General features: G+C 41.0%; 2 protein-coding genes across 2 annotated transcripts in view; one reads left to right on the forward strand and one right to left on the reverse strand.

Annotated features, from left to right (window-relative positions):
• Nucleotides 1-11,299, forward strand: part of trappc8 (trafficking protein particle complex subunit 8) — a 43,799-nt gene extending 32,500 nt beyond the window's left edge. The window contains exons 20-29 of the mRNA XM_073476102.1: nt 5-438; nt 3,529-3,685; nt 3,805-3,901; nt 4,792-4,860; nt 4,959-5,017; nt 5,511-5,717; nt 5,897-5,998; nt 7,036-7,175; nt 8,883-8,972; nt 9,590-11,299. Coding sequence (XP_073332203.1) covers nt 5-438; nt 3,529-3,685; nt 3,805-3,901; nt 4,792-4,860; nt 4,959-5,017; nt 5,511-5,717; nt 5,897-5,998; nt 7,036-7,175; nt 8,883-8,972; nt 9,590-9,824 — 1,590 coding nt within the window. The 3' untranslated portion in view covers nt 9,825-11,299. The remainder of the gene's footprint in view (nt 1-4; nt 439-3,528; nt 3,686-3,804; nt 3,902-4,791; nt 4,861-4,958; nt 5,018-5,510; nt 5,718-5,896; nt 5,999-7,035; nt 7,176-8,882; nt 8,973-9,589) is intronic.
• Nucleotides 11,300-14,051: 2,752 nt separating this feature from the next.
• ctns (cystinosin, lysosomal cystine transporter) lies at nt 14,052-26,404 on the reverse strand. The gene is made up of 11 exons (XM_073477226.1): nt 26,371-26,404; nt 25,111-25,213; nt 24,814-24,892; nt 22,907-22,997; nt 21,540-21,643; nt 20,553-20,690; nt 19,584-19,683; nt 17,192-17,311; nt 16,100-16,270; nt 15,477-15,594; nt 14,052-14,505 (listed from the first exon to the last, which is right to left on the reverse strand). The coding sequence occupies exons 2-11, from the start codon at nt 25,184-25,186 to the stop codon at nt 14,357-14,359; spliced, it is 1,146 nt and encodes a 381-aa protein (XP_073333327.1). The 5' UTR covers nt 25,187-25,213; nt 26,371-26,404; the 3' UTR covers nt 14,052-14,356.
• Between the last annotated feature and the right edge of the window lie 291 nt (nt 26,405-26,695).

Raw genomic sequence — 26,695 nt, forward strand, 5'->3', positions numbered from 1 at the left:
TAAGGTCTTCTTCCTGCAGTTTCCCACTGCTCTGCTGTGTGGTGAGATCCGAAAGGCCTACGTTGAGTTCTGTAATGTTAGCAGTGTTGCCTTGTGCGGCCTTCGAGTGGTGTCCACACACCCCGACTTCTTCACCTTTGGCAGCCAGGCCACAACACCTCTTACACCCGTCAGCCCGACCTCAGCTGAAAACAACTCTGCGTATAAAACCTTGGCCACACCCCCTCAGTCAGGCTCAGCGGCATCTGAGATGTTAGTGTCAGCTGAGGATTTCAGCCAGCCATCCGGTGTGATAGACATCCCAATAGATGGCAGCACACTGCAACCGGGGGAGTCTACCCAGCTTCCTCTCTGGCTCAGAGGACCCGACCAGGAAGGAGTCCATGAAATCAATTTCCTCTTCTACTACGAGAGCACAGACAAAGGAAACAAAATCAGGTAAAAGTTAAAGGGATGTGAATTGGTTTAAGGGCATGCATAATATGATTAAAAGGTGTAGACCACTATTTTACACATAGTCATTCGTAGCCTGTATCACAAAGGAAAATCTCAAAATAAATAGCTAAAGGAAATCTATATATGTACCAACCCGTGACTTATGGCACTAAGAGCTCAGACACACCTGAGCAAAATGCCAGACCGGAAGCATAGCCATAGAATCATGCACACAGTTTGTCATGTAGCCCATCATGTAACCCAGGTACAATGACCTTGTGCCTGGGTTAATTCACACAATAAACAGCCCCGATTGCCAAACATATTAAATAGGACAGGCATCGAACATTTCCTGAAATGTTCGATGCCCGTATAAGCAGACAGTCTGAGAGTATAAGCAGTATAAGCAGACAGTCTGAGAGTATAAGCAGTATAAGCAGACAGTCTGAGAGTGAGTGAAGGAGAGAAACAAAACTTAATCTTAATTTCATGCTGGTACATAAAAAATGATGAATTAAATAGACACTCTGCACGTTGTCCATGGTGGATGGAGTTTTCACTCTCATTTTTCCCTCCTGCACATCTCCTTTTCATCCATTTAAACGCCAGTCATGCAACAGTACATACAAAAGCAATGCTCTTGGATCCTGGAGACACTTTTTGTAGCAGGCACGATAAGAGAAGCCGTTTACAGCATTTCGCCAGGTGTTTATATGTCAGTCTTTCTATTATAATGTCACAACTGTGCAAGATGCACTTAGGAAACTACAGGTGGGAAGATGGGCATGGTCCTCCCCATGAGTACTGAGTACTCATGTAGTAATGACTACTGAGTAGTGATTGGTCAGAACATGATGGTGTGATCACATCAGAAGATTTATTTCCTCTCCAAACAATCTTGTCTGGTCTGGATGTGTAATATGAGTAACAAAGTTGTTAAGCTAAAACAGCCGTTCGTATTTGTCGGTTGCCATTTAGTCTTTGTGTATTACCACGATTGTTCCTTCCCTCCATTAGGGGGCCACCAGCCTGATTGCAGAGGATAATGTGCTTGTGGTAGGAGGGGGTTATTTTCTCTTTTAAAATTCATAAATGTATTTACGAGTTCCTGGACTTGTTGTTTTACAAAGGTTTTTCATGTAAACCTTTCACTGCTCAGCCAGTTAAGCTTATATATCATTTGCAACTGACTCTGTCAATTCAGGTATTTTTTCATTTTTTTTAAATAATGTGAAAGCACAGCAACATCTTAGTATCTTTATCATGTTGGACTGTAGCTATCTGTTATCCCTACCACTGGAGGTTTATTACACTTTGGTTCGTCCCATATCGCACCATCACTGTTTCTTGTTGTGGCTTCTGGTCATTACCTCCGGGCAGGAGGAGTCCACGAACCTTAGAGATCTCTTAACAGCAGTGGTGTAACTTCTTTGTACAGAAAACACGGACTGGTATTGACACTCTCTAGAGATCTCTAAAAACCATAAGCCTCTTTGTGTTTCCTTATTCTTTCCTCCTGAGTTATTTTTAGTTTTGAACTGCACTGCACTCAACTGATTTCTAAAGCATTGATCTGAATGGAACTGAACAAACTGTGAAAAGTGAAAAGTTACTTTTGTTTCACGGATTGGTGGTCTGAAGGAAAATGAAGACTGGATTTTTTTGGGAATAATCTGTGGCTTTATGGACTCTTAAGCCTGCATTGTTTGTCTATTGTTTTGCCTGCGCCTGTCGTGTACATACACATTTTGCCTCGAATTTGCCTTTGCATTGGTGAGTTTATTCAGCCCATGTTTAATGGTGCTTTGGGTCACATGTTTTTCTGCTCTATGCTTGACTCCTGTGTGTGGTTGTCTCCAAACTTTGACTCTGACTAAAATTGTTAGGCACTGACCTAACTGGCACCCCAAGCACTAGGTTAACTTTACAGAACAGTCTTGTCTGCCTGAGTCATTGATCCTTTATCTGCCTGAGGTTTGTGTGAGTTAGAAGCTATGGCCCTGACCATGACAGCCTGACTGTACTGTGTATGGATAAATCCATGAATACATACTCTATTCTACATTTAATTGCAGCCTATACTCAAAGTGACAAGTAGTAATGTTCAGGCAAGGAAGAGCAAGAGGATCGTAGAGACACATTGCACACACCTGAAGTATGCAACAGTGTCCTGGGAGACGTTCATAGGTGTGTGTGTGTTGGTTGTTGGAGTGGGGCTGGGGATTCCTGTCATTGGGCCGTCCCTTTAAAAAGTTAGCCAACTGTCCATCGCCATTAGTGTCAAAGTATAACTTAAAGCTGCTGTAAGTGTTGTTGTCATTTTACTGTAGCTAACTCCCTGTCCGTTTTGCAGGTAGCACTCCCCTCCCTCGTCTCTATGTCACCACGCTTGCCCGACTCCTTTCTTTTCTTCGAGGCAGCTGTCTTTGCCTCTTCTTCTTCTTCTTCGTTTGGCCTGTTTGGTAGTATAAGTCGTCACCAGGAGTACTGGAATTGGTAGCTTTCCCCTCTTCCACTATTGCCAGTGTAGGTACCAGAACAGGAGGATCTTGCTCTCTGCCTGTTCTCCGTGCAGACAGGACCACATCTTTATGGAGTTCTCTGTCCTGATTGGATAAAGTGGGCAGGGATACCAGAACATTTCTTTTCTCTTTTACTACATGAGCAGGGGAAGGAGAGATGTGGGTTACTGACCAAACTCTCTCTAACAGTGATTACTGTTGGAATATACATAGAGCTATTTGAAACTCATTAAAGTAGAAATAAAGCACTTACAGCAGCTTTAAGCTCTGTTGTATTAAAGGTAATAAACTAATAGTCAGGAGCGACATGTTTGGTCTCTACTGCCTCAAGATAATCCTAAACAGATTATGACTGACAGCAGGAAATATAGTATAGGTAGCATTTAAAATGAATTTATCATGCATGAATTGAACAGTTCTGTCATAACTTAGCTACTGATCTAAGATATGATGTCTGAAGCCTCTTCATTGACACTGCACTAACTCAGCAGTGAGTGCAGCTCAGAATGCTTATCATGTGCAGACAACCCATCTCAATCATCTATTTCTGTTTCTCTCTCTTCATGTGAAGTCATCGGGTGTTACGTCACACAGTGTTTATCTGTGCCAGTCGGTCTCTGAGTGTGCAGGCGTCGGCCTGCCGCAGCTGTGTTCCCCCCCATCACAGTCTGGATGATAAAGGGGGTGGTGGAACACTGGTCTTTATTGATGTGGAGAACATCAATACGGTGAGATACACAGCATGCAACATACCTCCAATACACAACGTATGCACCTGTTTGCTCTTGCTGTCAAGTTAAACAACATATCACTGTTCAAGCCTTGTTTTAATACTCTCGGCTCCTAGAGTGAAGCTGGCATGCGTGAGTTCCACATCGTACAGGTGTCCAGCAGCAGTCAACACTGGCGCCTCCACAAGTGCATCAACCCAGCCAAGGATAAAGGTGGGTCTGGCACAAACTTTACTTTTTCAATGTAGCCAAACATCAAGAAATGCAAAAACACAAGACATATAACTTAGCAAGTAGCTAACTGTGCTTACTATTCAACAGGAACAAAATCCAGCATGTCGTCTGTTGTCAGTGTCTGCACATTTCTTTTAATGAAGATGTTGCAAACAACTAAAAGTGTAACTAAAACTAAAATTGTAGCTACACTAAGCAGCAGTTACAGGTTACCTTCAGGAAAACTCTCCGTGAATCACAGAGAGTTGAGGCAGAGCAGCCTGAGCATATCAGAGGGAGTATCAGAAAAAAAATGTGTCCATAAAATACGATCCAGTTTCACCAAAATTGCTGATAGTTGGTGCTGTGTGTGATGTACTGCAGTAAAACATTACAAGTTACATAGTGCAGAAACAGGCCTGGTGTGTCACACTTTGCCTTGTTTGCCATGTGTCAGTTCTGTGACTGTGATGATGCTTCCCCTTCCTTAAAATCAATAAATAATTGATGGCAAACAGAAAGAAATCTTGCAAAATGGCCGTAGTACATATTTCTTCTCATATAAATAAAGCCCAACTCACAGGGTCCACTTATATAACTTTTTTTTGGGAACTTTCAACATCACACAGTCTTCATAATGAACAGAACTGTCAGTAGTCACCATGAACTTTTCTGAAACGTTTACCAGCGTGTCAATGTCTACACATTGTGTTGTCTGTCCGCATTCAACCGTGAACACATACCACCACCATCTGGCATGAATACATGGGCTATTACAGCCCTCTATAGTCTCTCTATACAGAGCTCACACATGATGTTTTCCCCAAGACAAACCTGTTTGATGTCAGTATCAATCACAGCCTCTCTCTGTCTGCCCTCTTCCCATCCAGACTGTAAACTCACCAGCAGAGAAAGAGCCAAGCTGTGTTTTAGGGCCACACGATGCAAGCCCCACAAAGGTACCCCACAGAATAAACAAACCACATCAATCTGCTTCGTTTCAATGTATGGTTTTGAATGAGCACTGATTTCTCTGTGTTCCGTCTGTTGTTTCTAGCTACCTCAGAAGCCATAAAGAAATACACCTTTACAGACCTGAATCTGGGAAATGAACGGGTAAATCAAAAGCAAAATGTTGTCATTTTTCACAGATATGTTCTAATTTATTTATGTTCTCATTCTTTGTAATTTCTTTATGTAAAAGAACTGTAATGATTTGTCATCTGATCTCCAAAGGATCAGGGTCTTGTGGGGGTTGACTCACTTTTGTAGGAACTCTAGTTTTTGGTACTTTAAGTTGGCTTCATTTTTCTAGTCCTGGAGGTTGTCGCCTGTGGAGAACATGTAATAATTGGTACACAGGTACTTACTAATGGGCTACCTAGTACAACTTTATTCATGAAGAAATAAAGTTTTTTGAGTCTGTAGCTGTTGCGATGAGCTTGTGGCAGTGCACAGGTAACGGATGGTGGAGGATGATGAAAAGCTCAACATTGCCGGTATGGAGGTGATGATGGTAACAGTCCATGGTCTGTGTGTTCCTTCTGTGTAGTTTCTGCTCTCTACCCCATCTGCCTCCCCCTCACCTCTTGCTGCTCCCTCTGTGTAGATCATCAGTTCCTCCACACCCTGTGGAGATTTCTTCTTCCGTGGCTGTCGGACGTCAGAGTCTCAGCGATTGGATGTGCCATCATCCAGAACATCATGCAGCAGCAAGAGTCAGAGCTGTGTCTCCGCTGAGGACAGAGCTTCTGACATCACTAACATTGTCAGGAAGTGTAATGAGCTGGACCTCAACGTTATCGTCATCTGGAAGGTACATATAACAGAACCACAGTGTCAGGCTTAATGAAGCCAGAATGTCAGAAAGGGCCCAATGTTGGCTTTCCTTAGTGATATAGATGTTGTGTTCTATAGACTATGGATAAACCACATTGGTTAGATCTAACCAAAGAAAACAGAGAGCAGCACAGTTTTTGATGTGTGTCTTTACAGGCGTATGTGGTTGAGGACAACAAGCAGCTGATCCTAGAGGGCCAGCTCCATGTGGCACTGCAGACCATTGGCAAAGAGGCCAGTTCTCTGACTCCCAGAGAGGTACAGTATGTGCACGCATATATCTATATATATCTATATCTATAACTATATCTATCTATCTATCTATCTATCTATCTATCTATCTATCTATCTATCTATCTATACATACATACATACATACATACATACATACATACATACATACATACACATATATCTATATATATGTGTGTGTATATATGTGTGTATATATATATCTATATATATATATAAATGAAAGCATGTGCCCTTGCAGATAATCTGCTTCTTGGTTTTAGACTTGTACATATCCAGACAAATAATAATCTTGCCATTAAGACAATCCACCATCTTTAAAATAATACAGAATGAGCAGCTTTAGACTTCAAATCTGTTGTGATATCTCAGCTGGGCTTCATTTTATAGAGTGTTTGATTGATTAGGTGGAGGTCAGAGCACGTGTTGTGCACTGTGACTCTGAAAGCGTTTTTATACTGGACAGCAACCCGCCAATTTGGCTGTCCTTTTTGTGGCTAGGTCCATGAATTTAGACAGACCGCAGCTTATTGGGGGTCTGTTTTGGTCTGCCAATATGACGCCTCAGAGGGTACACTTTTTGCCGCCTCCATTGCTATGTAAATCCAAGGCGTCGATGTTCTGGCAATTGCGTGACTGGGCGGAGGTGTCGATGACGTGCACTGTTGTGTGACCCACAGCTGGGAGTTTTAAAAGCAGGAAACAGCTGATCACAGCAGTCAGTTCATCACTTCATCCGCGGACATCAAGATGAGCAACTGGAAAGCTGCTGAGATCCGGAAGATGCTAACCATCAAGCCGAGAGAATCGTCAATAACCAGATCACTTGTCACTGTTCACGGCCAACTTCGTGCTTCACGTCACGTCACATTAAACACATTAAACACACGCCTACCCCAGTGGCGGCTTTTTTGAAAAGGAGGAATATTACACCTCTGTTTCACATAGACAAGATGGCAGATTGTAGCCTTTACCTGGCTGCAAATGTGGCGCATTTTCTAACTAAAAGGGGGCTTGAGTCTGTCTGTGTGTTTTTGTTGCAGGAAGCTCAGGAGATGGTGCTGCTCAAGTTTAAATCAGAGATACCTCCTCCAGTCGTCCTGCCCTCTGCAGAGCTGTCCCAGCTGGTCAAAACCAACCTGCACTACCCTGAGACCTACACACATCCATTTGTCCTGGACAGGTGGGACACACACACACGTGCACACACATGCACACACACACACAGATGTTGATACATCTAAAATTATTATTATCATATTGATAACTTTTTTATGTAGACAAATCATAAAAAAACATATACAGAGCTTGTAGAATGGTTAGTCATTTCTGTAAAATCATTTGTGAATCAATGATTTTATAATGTTTGTCAGGTCCAAAATTACTCTTTTGTTTATGTGTCTGTAAGAATTCTGGTTCCAGCTCCAGCGTGTCAGTCCTTCAGCTGCTTTGCTAGATTTGTTGTGTCAGCACATCTCGTTAGAGCTGCTCTGTACACCAAATGCAGCTTGTATATGGGCCTGCTTTCATCCTTTCTCTTTCCTTGGTCTTTTGGCTAAAATGCAGTTTTTACAAACAGCAATCCTGCTGTTTTCTTTGTCAACCACAACTGGTTGTGGAGGCTCAGCACGTGTCATCTTTACTGAGCTCACACTGAGTGAGTGGGAGGAGGCGGGGCTATGTGGGATCTGCAGCAGTGTCAGCTTGCAGTTGGAGATAAGGGAGAATGAGAGAGTGCTGCTGGTACTGGTGTTCTGCTGAAACAAGTATAGAAAGCATTTCAAATATTCAGAATTTATATTTTTGACAACAATAGTGCAGGCATCCATTGAGTCAGGTCAGTCAGACAGGCAGAGATTTGTGCTGTCTGTGGTAATTCTGTTAGTGACTAACATCGGAGCTTTGAAGGTGGGGTGAGTGATTCTGGAGAAAGGTTTTTCTTGTTGATCTCAGGACGTGCAGTTAACATGCAGAGGACAACACTAGCCAGCACACCAGCTCCAAACAGTGATACATCTTGACTGCAGTTAACATCACAATAACAGCATATTTTGACAAATTAGAAAGTAATCCAAGGTTCTGTAGGGAAGTTATGTAGAGTTACCTACCACGAAAACACAGACACTAGCAAATGGGACAAAATGCAACAGACCTATTCTTGTAGTGAAATAAAGCAGCAACTTCTGCATCGCCTTTCAACTCAGAGGTCTCTTCACTCTACACTGGAAAGTGTCACCATTGTGAACACAGCTCTTTGCCCTTGCCTGATCATAAAACTTCCTTTACAACTTTTCTTCTTCTTCTTCTTCTTCTTTCTTCTGCTGTGGTTAGCATGTGTGTCTGTAGGCTGACCAAGTTTGAAGAGGATCAGATTAATGCCCTCGGAGGAGTTTGTTCAAATATGACCCCTGAAAATGCCCCAAAATGCCCTCAGTGTTCATTATAAATTCAAAATGGCAGACTTCCTGTGAGTTGTTGAGCACCATTAGTCTGTCAGAAATGTGATTTACTTTAGAAGAAGAAGGAAAGAGATAAAAGGAAGGAAGTTTGCGGAGTGTGAGTGAATTTAGTAACAAGTAACAAAGTAAGTAAAATTGCTCGCTGTAAACTATAAATGTCAGCTGGGTGTTGTGAATGATGAATAGTAGCCCCGTGCAACTTCATCACTTCCATTTTAGTTACTTTCACCCTGTAGGACACCTTCCTTAAATGATAAATAATAATAATAAATGAAGACACAGTAAATGATAAAACATGGCTCTTTTTTATCGTATCACAACATTTTTATCAAATCAGCTTTAAATTATTCGAACCACACAATAATGTATCAGTCCAGTTTTTATGTCACATGCTGGAGCTGGTTCATGACTGGTTTTCTCTCTGTCTCTAGTCTCTGTGTGGTGCCAGTTACTCTGACTCTGTCCAACTGTTCCTTGGCTCAAGTGGATGTCATCATAGACTTGCGGCACAAAAGCACCAGGTAAGTTTACACGTGCACACATGCATACATGCACACATGCATACATGCACACACACTAGTGTCCAAAGTCTCATATACAGATAATTCTATTTTACCTTTGTTTCGAATGTAGCACTGTTTTTCATTACAAATGATGAAATGAGCCTAACAATCCAAGTGAAAAATTGACTGTTGATATGTCCCCCATTCAGTCTTCAGTAGTTGTGTAAAGCTTTGAGGTGTTTGGGCTCATTATCCTGCTGCAGTATGAATCCTTCTCCACAAAGATCAAACCATTCTATAGGCTTGCTACTTTTCTCTTTCTTCCCCCTCTTCTCTAGTTTGTGTATAATTATGACATATTTCTGTCAGAAGAATATCTGGCCATCACATAGCTCAACCATACAAAGTAACTTAATTAGAAAGACTTAAACTTAACCAGAATGCTATGCTGTAAAATTCCAATAAATGTAGGCTTACAGACATATATCCAATAATCTGTAAAACAGTGAGGGCATTTTGCTGTCTGACAGTGGAAAGGTTTACTGCAGGACTCATATGTGCACATATGTGGACTCTCAGTTAAAGACATCATGAACATGTTTTCTAAGGTCTCCATCCATCCATGTCATTTTCAGCCCAGAGACTCTGGAGGTCCACAGCTCGTTCACCTGGGTGGGTCAGACCCAATACAAGCTGCAGCTGAAGCCTCAAGAGGTGCTGTGTCTGACTCTGCGAGCATGTTTCCTCCAGGCAGGAGTCTATAACCTTAACACACCGAGAGTCTTCGCCAAGCCGGCAGAGCAGGGAGCCATGTGTGAGACAAGTCAGCAGACAGCAAGTCCTGCTCTCATATTCATCAACAACGCCTGAACGGAGCATGATGGCCTGCAGACAGGAGATCCTGGAGTGTGTGGACACAGAAACCACTGAGCAGAGTCCTCTACACACATGACCATTCTAGTTCTTCTTGATTAATACGGGACAGCAGGAAATCCAGATGATTTGTATCAATTAGTAAATTAGAAAACAGTTTATAGTTTCTAGAAGTTGATGCGCTGATGTTCCAGGTGAAGTGGTCAGGCAGTGTATGGACCTCAGAACTATTTTCATCTGCCAAGCATCAAGAGTTTTCACCTGCATGTTACTTTTTCTGTACGAGGCCCTCTCATCAGCACACAGGTTTACCCTCCTACCATCCATCCCTTTGTACCTCTCCTGTCTGCACCCACCCTGTTTCACTCACCTTTCACCAGCATCTCAAATATTTGTTTGGACGCTAACAGAAGCAGATACAGGTAGACCAGAATGCTGCCTCTGATCTTAAGCCTTAAAGCAAAGTCGGAGACAAACTTCTGCTCTTATTCTGAACAAGGTGTATGGCCACATTGAGCTACATCACAAGAATACTTTCATCACTGGGGAATCAGTTTGTGTGTTTTTTTCCAGTTCAGCTGGAATGGCTCCAGACTCATAGACTGATGCTGTCTGATGTAACAGACAACAACTTCAATCTGTAAATATGCTGAAATGAGATGCGAAAAAATTCCTCAGTTGACTGATAGTAGTTACAAATGTCACTTACCATGGCATTCTAACAAGAGCTGTTTACATCCTGAATATTGTACACCTCAACTCACAATCCAGCTGTTTTCTCTCCGGGTCTCCAGCTCCTCCTGAAGTGTTCGTAAGAGGCTGATGACTGCGCCCCATAATACTGCCCGTTCTCCATCAGTGCAACACACTACCCATATTGCCTCATATGCATGCAGTTGATTTTCTAGAGTCCCACCTATCCAATCAGCATTCCCCATAACCTGTGTGTTCAACCTCACCATATTGTGATTGAGCTCTTGTATGCATTGACTGGACAGCTTTTCTGGAAATGATGTATTATATTTATATAACAAATTGGATGTAAATAGAAAATAAAATGTAACTAATGATACCGTATGTACTATGAGAGACTGTCTGATATCTGGGCAGGGAAAATGACATTTTTAGGACCTGGAACTCTGTATCTGTAAAGTACGGACAAATACAAAAAAACACATAATGGTATTTTACTGAAATGGCATTTAGACCAGACTTCACAGTTGCGGCCCTCTATAACAATCTATGTAACTGTAATTGATTTGATGATATAACTTGTCATATAATAGTTACAAAATAACCTTAATTAAAATATATAATTACATTTAAGTAAGTAATTTCAGTGTCTGGTGCAGGTATTCACAGCGGGGTCTGTTGGGGGAGGGCGTGAACTCAGGTATTTTCCAGCTATACTCACGACAACTTCTTTTATAAGAATCAAATTCCACTTTAACAGTAAAGTATGTTGACCTGTACGGGCAGTTTGGTTCCATTTTTCATTAATACACGCACATACACACTCTCCCTCTTGTCTTTAATGAAATGGTCGACTAACGGTCATTTCAGAAAGCCAGCAGTGGCCGAGGTCGGGCCGTGGCAAGAAGAGGGAGGGTCGCTGCCACACTCATGAATGCTTTTCCAGCAGGACTTAGCACCTGCCTACAGTGCCAAAACTACTAGTAACTGGTTTGCTGACCATGGTATTACAGTGCTTGATTGGCCAGCCAACTCACCTGACCTGAACCCCATAGAGAATCTATAGGGAATTATCGAGAGGAAGATGAGAGACACCAGACCAACAATATCAAAGCAACCTGGGCTTCCATAACAGCTCAGCAGTGCCACAGGCTGATCGCCTCCATGAAACACGCATTGATGCAGTAACTCATGCAAAAGGAGCCCCAACCAAGTACTGAGTGCATACATGAACATACTTTTCAGAGGGATGACATTTCTGTATTATAAATCCTTTTTTTGATTGCTCTCATGTAAAATTCTAATATTTTGAGATACTGGATTTTTGATTTTCATGAGCTGTCAGACATAATCATCAAAATTAAAACAAAAAAAGGCTTGAAATATTTCACTTTATGTGGACTGAATCTAGAATATATGAAAGTTTCACTTTTTGAATTGAGTTAAGGAAAAAAATAACTTTTGCAAGATGTTCTAATTTTTTGAGATGCACCTGTATGTGTATATACACTACTCAAAATTAGTGAGGGATATTGGGATATGGGTGCATATATAAATGTGCATGGATATGCAATAAAAGTCAAATTAAATGTGTTGCATTATTTTTGGGGACAGGAAAAACAATGGGACACATTTCTGTAATATTTTGACAACTTCCTGTTCTGTTCTGTGTATCATGGCTGAATACCTGCAGGCGTGATATTCTGCTTTGATTTACTGGACAGTGCCATATCTGGGTCTGTGGTTTTAATCAAGTATACACTGTAAGAGTGGACTTGGTGTAGCCCTGTATCCCAGAATAGATTTTGCACAAGAACGCAGATGAAGAGAGGGTATGCAACCTACTGTGTATACTGAGCTATTGTTAGGGGAGGCACAATACACAACTGCTCAAAAGTTTGTGGTCACCCAAAAAATTCCACTTTTCCATGAAAACTCTTTAACTCATCAAATGAGTTGCTAAATGACTAGAAAAATAGTGGAAACATTGACATGGTGAGAATGATTTTTACTTGTCATAATTTTGTCGGTCAAACTTTGCTTCCATCAGAGGATCCTCCATTTGCAGCAATTCCAGCCCTGCAGGCCTTTGGCTTTGTAGCTGTCAGTTTGTTGAGGTAATCTGAAGAAAAAGAAATGTCCCATTTAAAGGAAACAGGCTGCTCCCACATCATCTCAACAGGGTTCAGATCTGGTGACTGCACTGGCCACTCCATTATAGACAGAATACCAGCTGACTGCTTCCATACTTCTTCACAGTTTGGAGCTGTGCTTTGGCTCATTATCCTGTTGGAGGATGAAGTTGGCTCCAGTCAAGTGCTGTCCACAGGGTACAGCATGGTGTTGTAAAGTGGAGTGATAGCCTTTCTTACTCAATCAACTATGTACAAATCTCCCACTTTACCAGCACCAAAGCAGCCTGGGCCACCACGTCCTCCACCGTGCTGACAGATGGAGTCATCACTCCTCCAACATCTTTTCATTTGTTCTGCATCTCACAAATGTTCTTCCATGATCCAACACCTCAAGCTGTCCAGTGTCTGTGTTCTTTTGTCCATCTTAATCTTTTCCATTTATTGGTCTCAGGTGGCTTCTTTCTTTTTCGTGGCTTCCTCTTCTTCTCTGCTAGCATCCTGGAGTCACCCTGGAGTCATCTCTGTACTGTTGACTTCCATACTGATGTTTGTCATTTAATGAAGCTGCCAGTTGACCTGTGAAGCATCTGTTTCTCAGACTAGAGACTAGATGTACTTGTCCTCTTGCTCAGTTGGGCCCACTTCTTTGTGCTGTTCTCTGAAGGCAGTACTACACACAGTTCTAAAGTTTCTTGGGAATTTCTTGCTTAGAAAAGTCTTCATTTCTCAGAACAAGGACAGCCTGGCAAGTTTCAGATGTAATTTCCAACACATATTCTACAAGTTTTAATGTAACACATTATTAGAGCTTTGGAACACTAAATTATCATCTTTACTCAAGACATCTGAGACGTTCTTATCCTCAGGTGTGCATAAACAACAGGTTAGGAACTTTTTCAATATGAACATTTTTTTTTATATGTATCTGTATTGGCCATGAGAAGCAGGTTATCATGCATCCCTAGTTCACATGAGAGTTTCACGTGTTCCATGGTTTTCTCCTGGTATTCTGTCACACAAGCAGTGAGGTCAGGTTGGCAGAAGAGGTGCACGCCCTTTTTGTGCAGAATTTACAGGATAATAGGACACAGACGGAACAGCATTCTTCGTAAAACTTATTCCCTCATTTAATGTTTTGATGACTGACACATTGCTGCAACATCTGTGAGTGTTCAGTCGGGTTGAGATCTGGTGATTGTGAAGATTCACTTTCACACATTCAGTGAGCCAACATGTGCTGTGTATGAGAGGATGGTCATTGTGGAGGCGCCATCCATCAGGATAAAATTAAAAAACAATCCCCCAGAATGACACAGTGGAAGAGTCAACATGTCAGTGTTCTCTGCTCAGCAAGCTATGCAATGGAGACAATGTATCCAACATTCTTAGACATGTCTGGCTGTGATATTGCATTTAATAAAAAAGTGTTAACATTGGCATAACTACATCAGATTTCCTATACCTTCTATCAACCCAAATTTTCAGACAGTGGGAAAAAAAAGACAAGTGCTGATCCTGAGATATTTAAGTAAAGGCACATTGTGTATAAGTGTCTCGGGAGAACTCAACAACATGACCATGACCTCTTTTTTTTTTTTTTTTGCAGTTTGCATCATACATTGGTTAATCAGGAAACAGCTGATAGATAGCGGTCGTGTGCTCCCTTGTGATTGTGTTTCCTCCACACAGCACTGATTAACATCATTCGTCTTGTTGATCTGAAATAGCTTCGTACTGTGGTGGCTGTCTGTAGAGACAGTAGTGTTGAGTCATGAAGAGGATGTCAAACACCACAGAGAACAGTCCCAGACCAAACTTTGTAGGGTCCCCAAATACCAGCATCCACTCGTCTGTGGAGAAACACATCACAGTCAGTACAGACCACATGCTCGCTCACTCCAAATACACTATACCCTTTGTTGTATGAGCATTATCCCCAGCAGGTGGTGAGAGGATTTTCATTTTTTTTTTATTACTTTACTTTATGCAAATTGTGTACCCTACAATAATTTGTGGACCACCAGCCAACTCGCCTGACCAGCAATCAGTCAGGAGGGGTTGGCCAATCATGCAAAGTAATACCAGGTCAGCAAACCAGTTGCTAGTAGTTCCTGCTGGAAAAGGAAATCTGAGATGCTGATTTCCTTTTCCAGCAGGACTAGTAACTGGTGGGGAGCACCGACCAAGTATAAATGAAGATACTTTTAAGAAGGTTAACATTTCTGTATTATAAATCCTTTTTTTGATTGGTCTTATGTAATATTCTAATATTTCGAGATAATGGATTTTTGAGAGCTGTAGGCCGTAAAATAAAAACAAAAAAAGGCTTCACTTTGTATAATATAATATTTCACTTTGTGTAATGAATCTAGAATATATGAATGTTTCACTTTTTGAATTAAATTACAGAAAAAAAATAACCTCCATGATATTCTAATGTCTTGAGATGCACATGTACATGTTCTGTACAAGTGGATGTAAACTTTTCACCACAACTGTATGTGGATCACTGCTGCAGTCAGGTTTATAAACAGGAGTGAACATAAATCTATTCTTTAATCCCAAAAGTTAAAAAGTAATCTCTGAGCTCTCCTCCTGTTGGTGAACGGCTCTGGATCAGAACAGAATCTGAAGTGACTCCAGGTGTTTATTCTCCAATACAAAACATATTTTGCTTTGATACAGAGCCTCCTAGCAGCAGAAGTTACATACAGTACATTTAAATTTGTGGCTGCCCAAATGCTCCATATGATACCAGACCAAGTACAGCACAAGACACAGTATCAAATATTATAAGGTATAGTTATAAGGTATAGTATACCGTTATTGTAAGACTGTAAGATCATCTGTAGAATACTCAGGGTTCCACCAGTAAAGTCCAGCAACACGTTGCCGATACTCCACCCCTCAGTACTCTGTCTTCTGTAGTTCATGTATGCCTGGAAAATCACCAACAATGTGACCATTTGTTAGAGATAATTCATCTGATGAAGATATATGAGTAAAACGACTAAATATAATACTGGACTGAGCTCTGTGGATTAGCATCAAAACTGACTCTCACAGTTGTATTGATTATTTTTATCACAAACATGGAATGAAGGGAACAAATCAAACTGCATTACATCCTGTTAATCAGTGTATCTTCAGTGCAGAGTGAGTAGAAAAATACAGCAACATGTGTACGCTGCACTGCACTTCACTTCAGCAGCCATCACAGATCCAACCTGTACGTTGACACTGTCAAATGTGTTGACGTAGTTGTAGTTTGTGCTGTTGCTGTATTAAACTGCATTGCATTGTTTAAAATATTCCACTACCATAATTACAGTTTCTAAAAACAGGACATTTTGACAGAGATAGTATTTACTGCATGGCTACTGTATTGAAATGCATTACTCAGTGAGGGTGTTTCCATGTTCTGGTCCTCTGTGTACAGCTTACCTGCGGCACATATTTGATCAGAGTGACGGCTAGTTTAATGTAGGAGATATAGTAGAGGTAATCCAGCCAGGTGATCTTTTTGGCTACAGCAACAAATAAGATGACCAGGGCAAATGTCCAGCCAATCAGCAACAAGACCAAGGCCGTCCAGGAGACCTTTTGACCCCCCCTCTGGAAGACAGCAGAAACAAGATTACACACTGATCTGCAGCTTCAAACAATCACACACAACATATGACAGAATCAACTACTATAAACAACTACAAGTAATTCCACACATGCATTTCTAAATGGAAAAATGTCAATGTCTATTTTCAATAGTATTATTATGGCTCAGATGGTGAATTAGCGGTAATTTCATCAGAACAACAACATGTCATGTCATACTCAACATTCTATTAACAACACTTTTTTAAAGAAGCATTTGTTTTAAAAGCAAATGAAAGAAAGACAACGTTTTAAAAATAGTTTCCTCCTATGTTAAATAGGTTCTTGTGTAGGTAAAATGTCCTGAAATTTAAAAAAGCAGCTAGCGGCTAGTTTGGCTCATAAGAATGAATTTAGCACAGCTGCTCTGTTGTTGGCTGCACAGACTAGCACATGTTTAACGAGCGAGGACTGCAGGAATTTATTTGCTTGGCAACACCATAGAGAGACTGTTACAAAGCTGTAGGGCTGATACGGATCATATTCCTTCTCTAACATGCGGCGTAGTGAAGTTCTTGGCTTAGAAGTGGTTCTTGTGATGATATTCACTGCAGAAGTGAAGCTAACTGCAAGTTAAAAACATGACAGAGGCGACTGCAGACATGGTGAGGGGTGCTGGCTCAGGAAGGCATGTGTGAGCTGACCAATCAGAGCAGACTGGGCTTTTCGGGAGGCGGGCCTTAAAGATACAGGAGCTAAAGCATCATGTGAGAGGGAGAGCACAGAGCTGCAGCACTGGACAGTATGAGAAACTCTGATGTGGTTGTTTTTAGGCTTGAGAGCATGGAAACCTGTTCTGGTAGTAACCCAAAACAAAAGTATGAACTTGAAAATGAGCACTCAAGTCCACTCTATTACAAGCTTCCCTACATTACAGACACACACCTCATACACAGCAGCCTGGCTAACGTAGACCAAACAGAGCAGGACGGCATGGAGACTGAAGAAGACATCATTAGCATTTACAGGGTTGATTCCATTAGGGTTCCTCTCCAGATATTCCTCCTGCAGGGCAGACACACAGCAGCTCAACAGCCGACAGACACAGTATACTGTACATTTTTCACTCAAAACCTACTGGAAGTCTAAACAAAGGCAAGGTGAGCAACAACTCAGCCATTTATGAGTGGTGGAACCTCATCATATAAACATGAAGAGATGCCCAATATGGCCTGTGGCTGCACTTATTATGATATACAGACAATTGGTGTGTTTCAGAGTTTCTGTCCCAAGGAGTGAACATACTCTGTGAAGTGACCTGAGCTTCAAACCTTGAACAGTAACCTGAGAGCAAGATGTATCAGACAAAAATGTCAAACTGAGTCTGATTAGGAAAATAATACGGTCATTTGTAATCCATTGACTTCAGGAGAACAAACCCATTAACATTCATGGAGAAGAGGTGCAAGTGGTCCTACAGAGCTGACTGGAGTTGAAACACAGGCTGAAAGAACAGACTCCACCGCCTGAGGAAACATAGGTCCTTTAATGTGTAGAACAAGATGTTGAATGTATTTTATTAGTCTGTTGCTGCAAGGGCAATTTAGTTTGCTGCGGTGTGCTGGAGCAGTGGCATCAGAGCCAGCTACTGAAGCAAACTGACCAAAGTGATCATCTGTTATTGGAACTACCCTGGAGCTGTGAGTGCTGGACAAACACCTCGTAACTTAAGTAACATCCTGCTCCACTGGAAAGTCATTTAAATATATTGGGTCTGTCCTGTTCGCCGTTTATAAAGGAAGTTTTTATATTGATCCATTTAGTTTCCTTTTTTCTTTCTTCTTTCTGTCCTGCTAAGGTTTGATTCTCTGTCTTCTGTAATTCCAAATACATTTTGTAATCATGTTATTCCATGTACTACAGTATGATCCTGTTACTGGTATTGGTAATGCTTGAAATAGAAATCAGCGTTTACTCTGCTTAGTATTCCGTCTGGTTTTAATCCCCCTCTATTTGGATCCTTTCTTATTTTACTCGCCACACACTTATTCTCAAACACTTCACCTAGGTTTTTACTGATATTAATACCCAAGTATCTTAGTTTCTTTGAGTCCTGTTTAATCTTATAACCATCCTTTAAAGCCTGGCTAACTTGTTTTCCTATTTTTAATGATTTACATTTGTTCTCCTTAAGTTTGTATCCCAAGACTTTACATTTAGGAAAACAATCGAAGGATATGCTATTTACTGATTCCTCTGGTGATGCAAGATAAACAATTATTAATAAGTGCTTATTTATGCATTTCCTTCCTCAGTTGGATTACTTTTATATCTACATTTTGCCTATCTGCTATAGCTAGCACCTCAATGTATATAGCAGGGGAGGAGTTGGATCTCCCTGCCTGGTTCCTCTTTGTATAGTGAATCTGACTCTGGAGAGTGGATCACTGTATATTGCTTGTAACCATGAGCAAAATGTCTTGTCCACGCCAAAGCTGTTTAGAATCTCAAACATAAAAGACCAGCTCACTACATGGACAGCCTTCTCTGCATGTAATCTTATCAAAATAAGTCTTTGTTGTGCTTTTGAGCATAATCAGAGTTATTGATCACCTAATATTACCTGCTAGTAGCTTAACTTAGCCTGTTAGCTAAAATTGCTGATAGTATTTTATAGCCTATATGAGGAACAGGCTGTGCTTTCCCTTCTCCATGGAGAAAAGTTGTTACAGAGGACTGTCATGTCTGTGCCCATGTTCCTGTATTGAATGCATAATTACATGCTTTAAATAGTAAGGGGGTTATTTGGTCTCTACATTTTTATAAACCTAATTTGTCAATCCTGGAGATTTTCCTGTTTTTCATTTTTGTTGTTCAGTTTCCTCTAAAGTCGTTGGTTTTATCAGCTGAGTACTGTGTTTTTTTCCTGTAACTCTTGGTTGTTTAAAATGTCTCGAGTACATCTTAATTTGATGTCCATCCACTCTTGCTTCTTTTCTATATAAAGTTTTGTAGTAAGCAGTCAGCAGTCCTTTTCAGTTATTATTTCTGACTGACTGGTCTTTAATTGTGTGATATAGAGTTTGTTCTTTTGTCTTGGTCCACCATTGTAACTTTCCTGTGGAGTAAACCTCATTAAATGTATCAATCTTCAATGTACATATTTTACAACAATGTCATGGCAGGTGTATATCTCAGTACCCAAGGATGCAGTGTCAGCTGTCATTTGTTAGAATGAGCTTTCCTGGAATACCACAGACCAATGGCCCCTTCTGAACAGCCTGTTTTGAACAGGCACTGCACTAGTGTGTATAAAAACTTTGAAGGATGAAGTTACCTTTACATAGGGCACCCAGAACAGCCCGATATTGAAGACACTGTAAGCAATGAAGCCCGTCAGGTTGAGAGCCAGGAAGTCAAAGTTGAGACCTACAACACTGAAAACATACCAGGAGTTACCAGGACAGCCCAGGAGACCCAGTTAGACAATATGCAGCAAAATATCACCAAAAATATATTCAGGAGCAAAGGAACAACACATTCATTCGAATCTATGATACCATATTCAAAAGACTATGCAAACATCTGCACAGGCTGACTGTATTTTCTGCTAAATGAAAGATATAAACACTGTCTATAAAATGTCGTTGAGGCCTCCTGGTGGCCATGGGATTTAATTCAATTCATTTGGAACGACCAAGTTTGAGTCCAGCCAAGGACCTTTGTTGCATGTCATATTATCTGATATCTGATTTTACATCTGGGCTGCAAAGGTGTCACAGTCATCCTCATGCACATGTGGAGGTGCTCGTTGTGAGCCTGGAATAATATCTTGTTTTAGGTATGTATATATTCTCAGGGTGTGTTTGCTGCTTCATCTTTCAGTGGTGCTTCAGATAGCTGCTTTTAATAATAGCCATGCTCTCAGATCATATGGTATATACCGATTTTGAACTGCCGGTGGGATGACTGAACATGTGAGAGTCCATTCTTGATTAACAGCCCTGTTTTTCATTGTTCACTCATCTTGTTTCAGAGCACAGCATGTGAAATACCTCATCTATAACTCACCTATTTATCCAACCATTGTCTGTGACAATTGTCAGTGAAAAAGTGAGGGCCTCTGGGTGCAGGTTTACCATTGTTCATTTGTGTATATAAAAGTTTCTTTAAAACGAAAGGTCATGATGTTGATATCTGACAATATAAAGATGGCTCCCATTTAGTTCACTTCAGCAAAACCACATGAGAGAAATATCCAAAAACCTAGATGAAGGAGAAAGGCAGAGGACAGACAGAAAACTACCTTTTCCTTCTCCAGTTTTCCCAGGCCTGTGGATAGAAGGACACGGACCAGGCCAGAAAGTAAATCCAGCCAATCACCTGATTGATTACTGACAGGACGCTGCTATGGACGACCAGAAAGCGAATCCTGAGGGACAAACTAGAAGAGAGAGAATCAAGTTTACAGATACAAAGATACTGGACAGTGGCAATGCCACCATTGTACTTATCAGTAGCATCATCATTACGCTGTCAAAACAGGCTTTTGAATGTGTATTCTCATGTAATTTCAGCACACAGTACATAAAATATAGTGCTAATACACTGTCTATCACTATAAACTAGACCCCTGCATTTCATATGGCTGTAGTTTCAGTCCAGCATCCTTAGCTCTTGTTGACACTGGTGCTTACTGTATTAATATGACCTGACCTGGACAGTCAGATCTGTGCTCACCAGATCAGCCACAATGAAAACCTTTGGTATGTCAAAGAGATTTTTCATTATTGTGCATAACATTCAGTTAATCTGTCACGAGTCATGTGATGTCCATGGGTGGTGGGCAGGAGTGTGTGAAAGGGACTAATGCTTAATTAATTCTGACTACAGAACAAAGATGTTTAGAGAGTTGGAAACAGTTTGAAAGATTAGATGCTCTCTGAATCCAAGTTGTCCAAACAAGCTGCCAGCTCTCCTTCACACCCGTAAGGGCAATTTAGGACTGAGAGGCAAAGGACTGCTCGAGGGAGAAAAAAGGGAAGCCAAATCTGCTGAATCAACATCCTATTATAGTGAGTCTCCTTTAGGACAGCTGCCATCTTATGTTCATGCTTTTTGTACCAGTGTTGGCTGTCAGACATCACTGCAGCCCCGACAAAGCCCTGTTCATTTACTGTACTTAGTGAATAAAACTATTGTTATCGTCATGCTGGGGTGATGGAACAATGGACCAACACAGTTGATCAAAGTTAAGTCTTTTAGCAGTTGCTGCGTCTGTGCTGCTACCAACCTGTTGAGGTCTGTGTCGTTGCTGAGCAGGTATGTGGTCACCTGGCCAACAGCATGGGATGTCACATTGAATGTGACTGAGGCTGCACCCACTGGCAGCAACACCTAAAGAAAAACACAAACAACACCAAGAGGTTTTAGTCACAAACCTATTGGCAGACAGTCCAACCCATCCTCTTTGGTTAAGTAATGAGCACACAGAAGTAAATATGATCCTGGTGTTTGATTTAGTTGATCCATGATATTCATTTTGCAAAGGCCCCCACCAGAGTACCCAGAAAAGTAGTGCGTCCCCTCAGAGTTGCTGAAAGTCAGGACCTGTTGGCATTTGTGACGTGTAGGAAAGAGACTGAAAAGAAGTTTGTTGCTGCTCAGTGCACTGACATTACAACTTCATGTCCCGTTTGTTCTGTTCTTATTAAACCCGCCCAGTTAGGTGAACCCAAGACACTCGCTCACATTAGTGACAGTGTTTTCTCTTTTCAGCATGTTTCTCTCAATTGTGCCATTGTTACTTGTGTTTCTTTTTATTTTTTGTTTTGTTGGCTGGGTGAGAAAGTTGAAGGTTGCCATCAAAGACACAGTGAAAAACAGCGGTGACTACACTAGTATGAGAGTATGAGACACATAAAACAGCTCACAGCCACCCACCCACCAACAACGATGTCATCATCCATCATGATTTTTCACTGTTTTTCATATGCCAATCCAGTTAACATCCCCCAACCCTAGAGTGATACTCGTGTGAGAGGGCATCCATGTGGTTCAGCTTTACAGAATTCAGGGCTACATCCCTTGTATTGGCTTCTTAAAGTCTTCTTTGGACAACAATAGAGCTCTCTGGCACAGAGCAATAAGCTAGAAATACACTGCTATGGCTGTGCAGATTAGCAGGACAAATTAATGTTGCTTATATCCCCCCAGATTTGTACAAAATTCTGTATCTGCAGCACATCTTTAGTTTGCATTTCATGGGATTCATATGCAGAGTATATGAAGAGTATAACTGGATATTTTAATCTGATGATGGTGAGAGGACCAAAAACATTTCAGTTTCAAGGACACTGATCCTCTTCTACATCCCTTTATCATCTTTGGTGCACAATGACTCACAATTTGTCCCAGAATAGTGAAAGCGTTAACTGTAGAAAGGGCCATTTTCATGGGAACATGTTAAGAAACATCACAGCTGGGTGTGGTTACAAGTACAACAGGCCAACTTGCTACACAGGGAGAGGGAAAAGCTTGCTGTTACTAGTGTAAGTGCAGTTACATCTGCTCACATCTAAACTCGTCCAGAAGAAGACTAGATTGAAATTTTGTTTCACCGCAGCTGCAAACCTAGCACAACCCTATAACATGTGTTACCTGCTCAGGCACTGTGATCACAGATGAGTAGTTCTGCTTGGAGCTGTAGGTAACATTTAACTGAATCACAGTGGACTGGTTGACAGGGGAACTAGAAAAAGACACAATAATCCAGTCAGAACAACACAGATCCTGACAGCTGCTTTTACAAACTAGAAGAGAAACCAACATGTGGATTTTACTTCTTTAACTTGCTCAGCATATTTGCTTTTTTAGTTTTTCCCTATTTCGTATTCACGTACATCACCAGCTTCAGTACAGCTGTGCAGTCAGCACTGAAGTACTGTGTAAAGTGTGAGTGTGCCATAGCTGTTAACACAGTCGGTGTGGACACGTTCATTGGTTTAAGAAAGAAACACAGCTGAAGCACACCTGGTTTGACATGTTTTTAAGGTACCAGTCTATATAGACTGGACAGAGGTTGAACCTTTTAAAAAAGGGAACATTATTATTCTATTATTCTATTATATCCTTTGTAAACTAAAGAAAAACACAAAAAGTGAGTCAAATCCTGGATTTGACAAGACTCAATTTTAGAATGTAGCCTACTATAGATTTAAACTTGGTTTAATAATCAGCTGATGAATGAGTAAACCATTTTGTAGCTGAACAAAGGGTTGTTAAAACAAGCAGTTAATATGTCTCAACAGACCCTGAACAAATACAACTTTCCCTTACATATCATTGTACATATACCAAAAAATGTTTGTGTTGTACCATGAAGTTACAGTAAAGGCTTTCAGCAGACTGGAAGAAGATTGGTGCCAATTCTTTCCCCTGATTCCATCCTTGTTTTGTCTTAGATGATTTTACTTTATCAGGCTTTTATTGAATCCGTCTCGTCTTTTTCCCCTCGTCTCTAACGGATCTTTATTCATCACATAATCATACTACTACTACTACTACTACTAGTCCTGCTCTCCATACAGTATGTAGATGCTGATTAGTGCTGAAACTACCAGTAACTGGTTTGCTGACCATGGTATTACAGTGCTTGATTGGCCAGCCATCTCACCTGACCTGAACCCCATAGAGAATCTATAGGGAATTATCAAGAGGAAGATGAGAGACACCAGACCCAACAATATCAAAGCAACCTGGGCTTCCATAACAGCTCAGCAGTGCCACAGGCTGATCGCCTCCATGCCACAACGCATTGATGCAGTAACTCATGCAAAAGGAGCCCCAACCAAGTACTGAGTGCATACATGAACATACTTTTCAGAGGGATGACATTTCTGTATTATAAATCCTTTTTTTGATTGCTCTCATGTAAAATTCTAATATTTTGAGATACTGGATTTTTGATTTTCATGAGCTGTCAGACATAATCATCAAAATTAAAACAAAAAAGGCTTGAAATATTTCACTTTATGTGGACTGAATCTAGAATATATGAAAGTGTCACTGTTTTTAAATGAGAGAAAAACATTTCCATGATATTCTAATTATTTTAGATTTACCTGTATATCATGGCAGTCTTACATTCCAATGATTTCTACAGCTCTCATTTTTCTGTGATGGAACGAGTAGAACACAAACTACTTTGTCACAAAAGCATTCATGAAGTTTGCTTCATTCATCCAGCTGCACGTGCATGTTAGTGCCTGTGAGCGTGCGTTAGTTTATGGGAAACTTTCTCATATTACAGCTACACTAAAATATGTTTCTTCAGAGCACTGCCCTGTTACCAAGACAGCTTGATCTAGGGCTGGGCGGTTTATCAAGATATTTTTGAACGAGATACAGGATGAGATATAGTTATTTATATATATATATATATATATATATATATATATATATATATATATATATATATATATATATATATATATATAAACTATATTTATAACTAGTAGTGTAAATATATATATAAAACCTTGTGCAGATTGTGTGTCTGTGGTTACCTTGAGGTAATGGTGATGTTGGCTTTATAAAATTCCTCCAGTGTGACGGCACCAGGTACAGACAAATACACTCTGGATTCTGGAAAGCAGACCAAGTGCACATATACATATATATATATATATACATACATACACACATATACATATACATATAAATATAAATATATAAATATATATATGTCCCAAAGAGCCAGTATACGAGTTGGGCATGAGACTCAAAATCAACTTTTCTTACAAACAGGACCTTTAACAATGAAGTAAGTGAATTCAATATAAAAAGCCAGAACAGTCAGTCACCAGATAAGTTGGTCAGCATCCACAGGAGCAGCAGTTGAGCAGGTAGCCATCTCTTTGCCGAGTCAAGACCAGACATTTCTGCAAAAGGATGGATACTGCCAACCTAGAGGACACAAGGCAAACAAAGCTTCTCAGTTAGACAGAGCAATGTCAATCACATGAATGAGGTGAAATCATTTAATTGCAGAGCTGCTTCAGGTGAAATGTTGGGCTCATGAAACTACCAGAGCAAACAATAAAGTGGATGGACAGTGTTAACCAGATGTCAAGTTTTTAATGCTTAGATGTGGACCATATCATCTGCCCAGAGAATTCAGTGTTTGTATTATTGCTGTGCATATTTGTCCAGATGCAATTCAAAATATGCACCGCAGGAACTGTATGAAGTGATCAGCAGCAACATGACTAAAGGTGTTTAGTCATGTTGCTTGTTCTGCCAACCGGATGGAATCTTTATTGTAGCTGGTGGTCCCCACCAGAGGAAGAAATATCCTGGACCATGTGTATACAAATATTCCTGACAGCTACAAAGCCCTCTCACGTCCTCACTTTGGCCTATCAGATCACATTTCTCTGCTTCTTCAGCCTACTTACTCCCAGGTGATAAAGAGGGTTCAACCATCAGTAAAAACTGTTAGTGGACAGATGAAGCTACAGCAGCCCTACAGGACAGTTCTGAGTGCACAGACTGGCACTCAGGATAACAACACCAGTCTTGAGGAATATACATCTTCAGTGACATCATATACCAGCAAGTGTGTTGACGTGGTGATCATAAAGACACTAAGGTCATTCCCTAACCAGAAGGCCTGGATGAATGGAGAGGTGAGGGCTCTATCCAGAGCCAAAAAAGCTGCCTTATGGTCAGCTGACAAGGAAGCGTACAACACCGCCAGAGCAGGACTGTCGCCGGGATGATCGTGGCTGGAACATTTCTCAGGGTATGATGTTCTGGGAGCAACAACCACCTGGTGGTCAGATACACCACCGTGCTAAATGTTTGACCTAAAGCTTTAACATCTCCAGAGAGACGAGCACAGTTTAACGTTACTGTCCACATTTTCCGTCGGCATGACAAGTGACTCCTGACAACAAAACTTGCACCGACTCCTCCATCATTGTCTAGTCTCCTCGCCTGGTCCTGGAGGCTGTAACGACTGCACACAACAGACTGCAGTACATTCTGGACGTCAGAAGCAAAGTGAGGGGCTTAATGCCTCCAGCTGCACTCTGCGGAGCAGTAAGAAAGGTTCAACTCACAGCTGCTGGGTTCTTTCCACCGCCACTTCCTCGTTGATCACGAGTGTTTTCTTCTGCTGCTGCTTCTTCTTTTGATTTGAATGGCGGTTAGCAAACCTGCTTAAGGTGCATTAGCGCCACCTACCGGACTTGTGTGTGGAGCACTAGATTGGCAGACAAGAAAAAAGAAAACTCAGTTTCTTCTTCTTCTATGATGTCAAACGTACCGCCACCTAAGCGGCTATGCACTACTACATACCGAACAGTGGGCCATTAAACAGGAAGTGGTTCCAACGTTTTTGTGAATGTGAGTGATGAACGGGCCCGTGTAGCCTGTGTTCATCAC

Source organism: Pagrus major, chromosome 11 (assembly GCF_040436345.1).
Source record: "Pagrus major chromosome 11, Pma_NU_1.0".
NCBI lineage: Eukaryota > Metazoa > Chordata > Actinopteri > Spariformes > Sparidae > Pagrus > Pagrus major.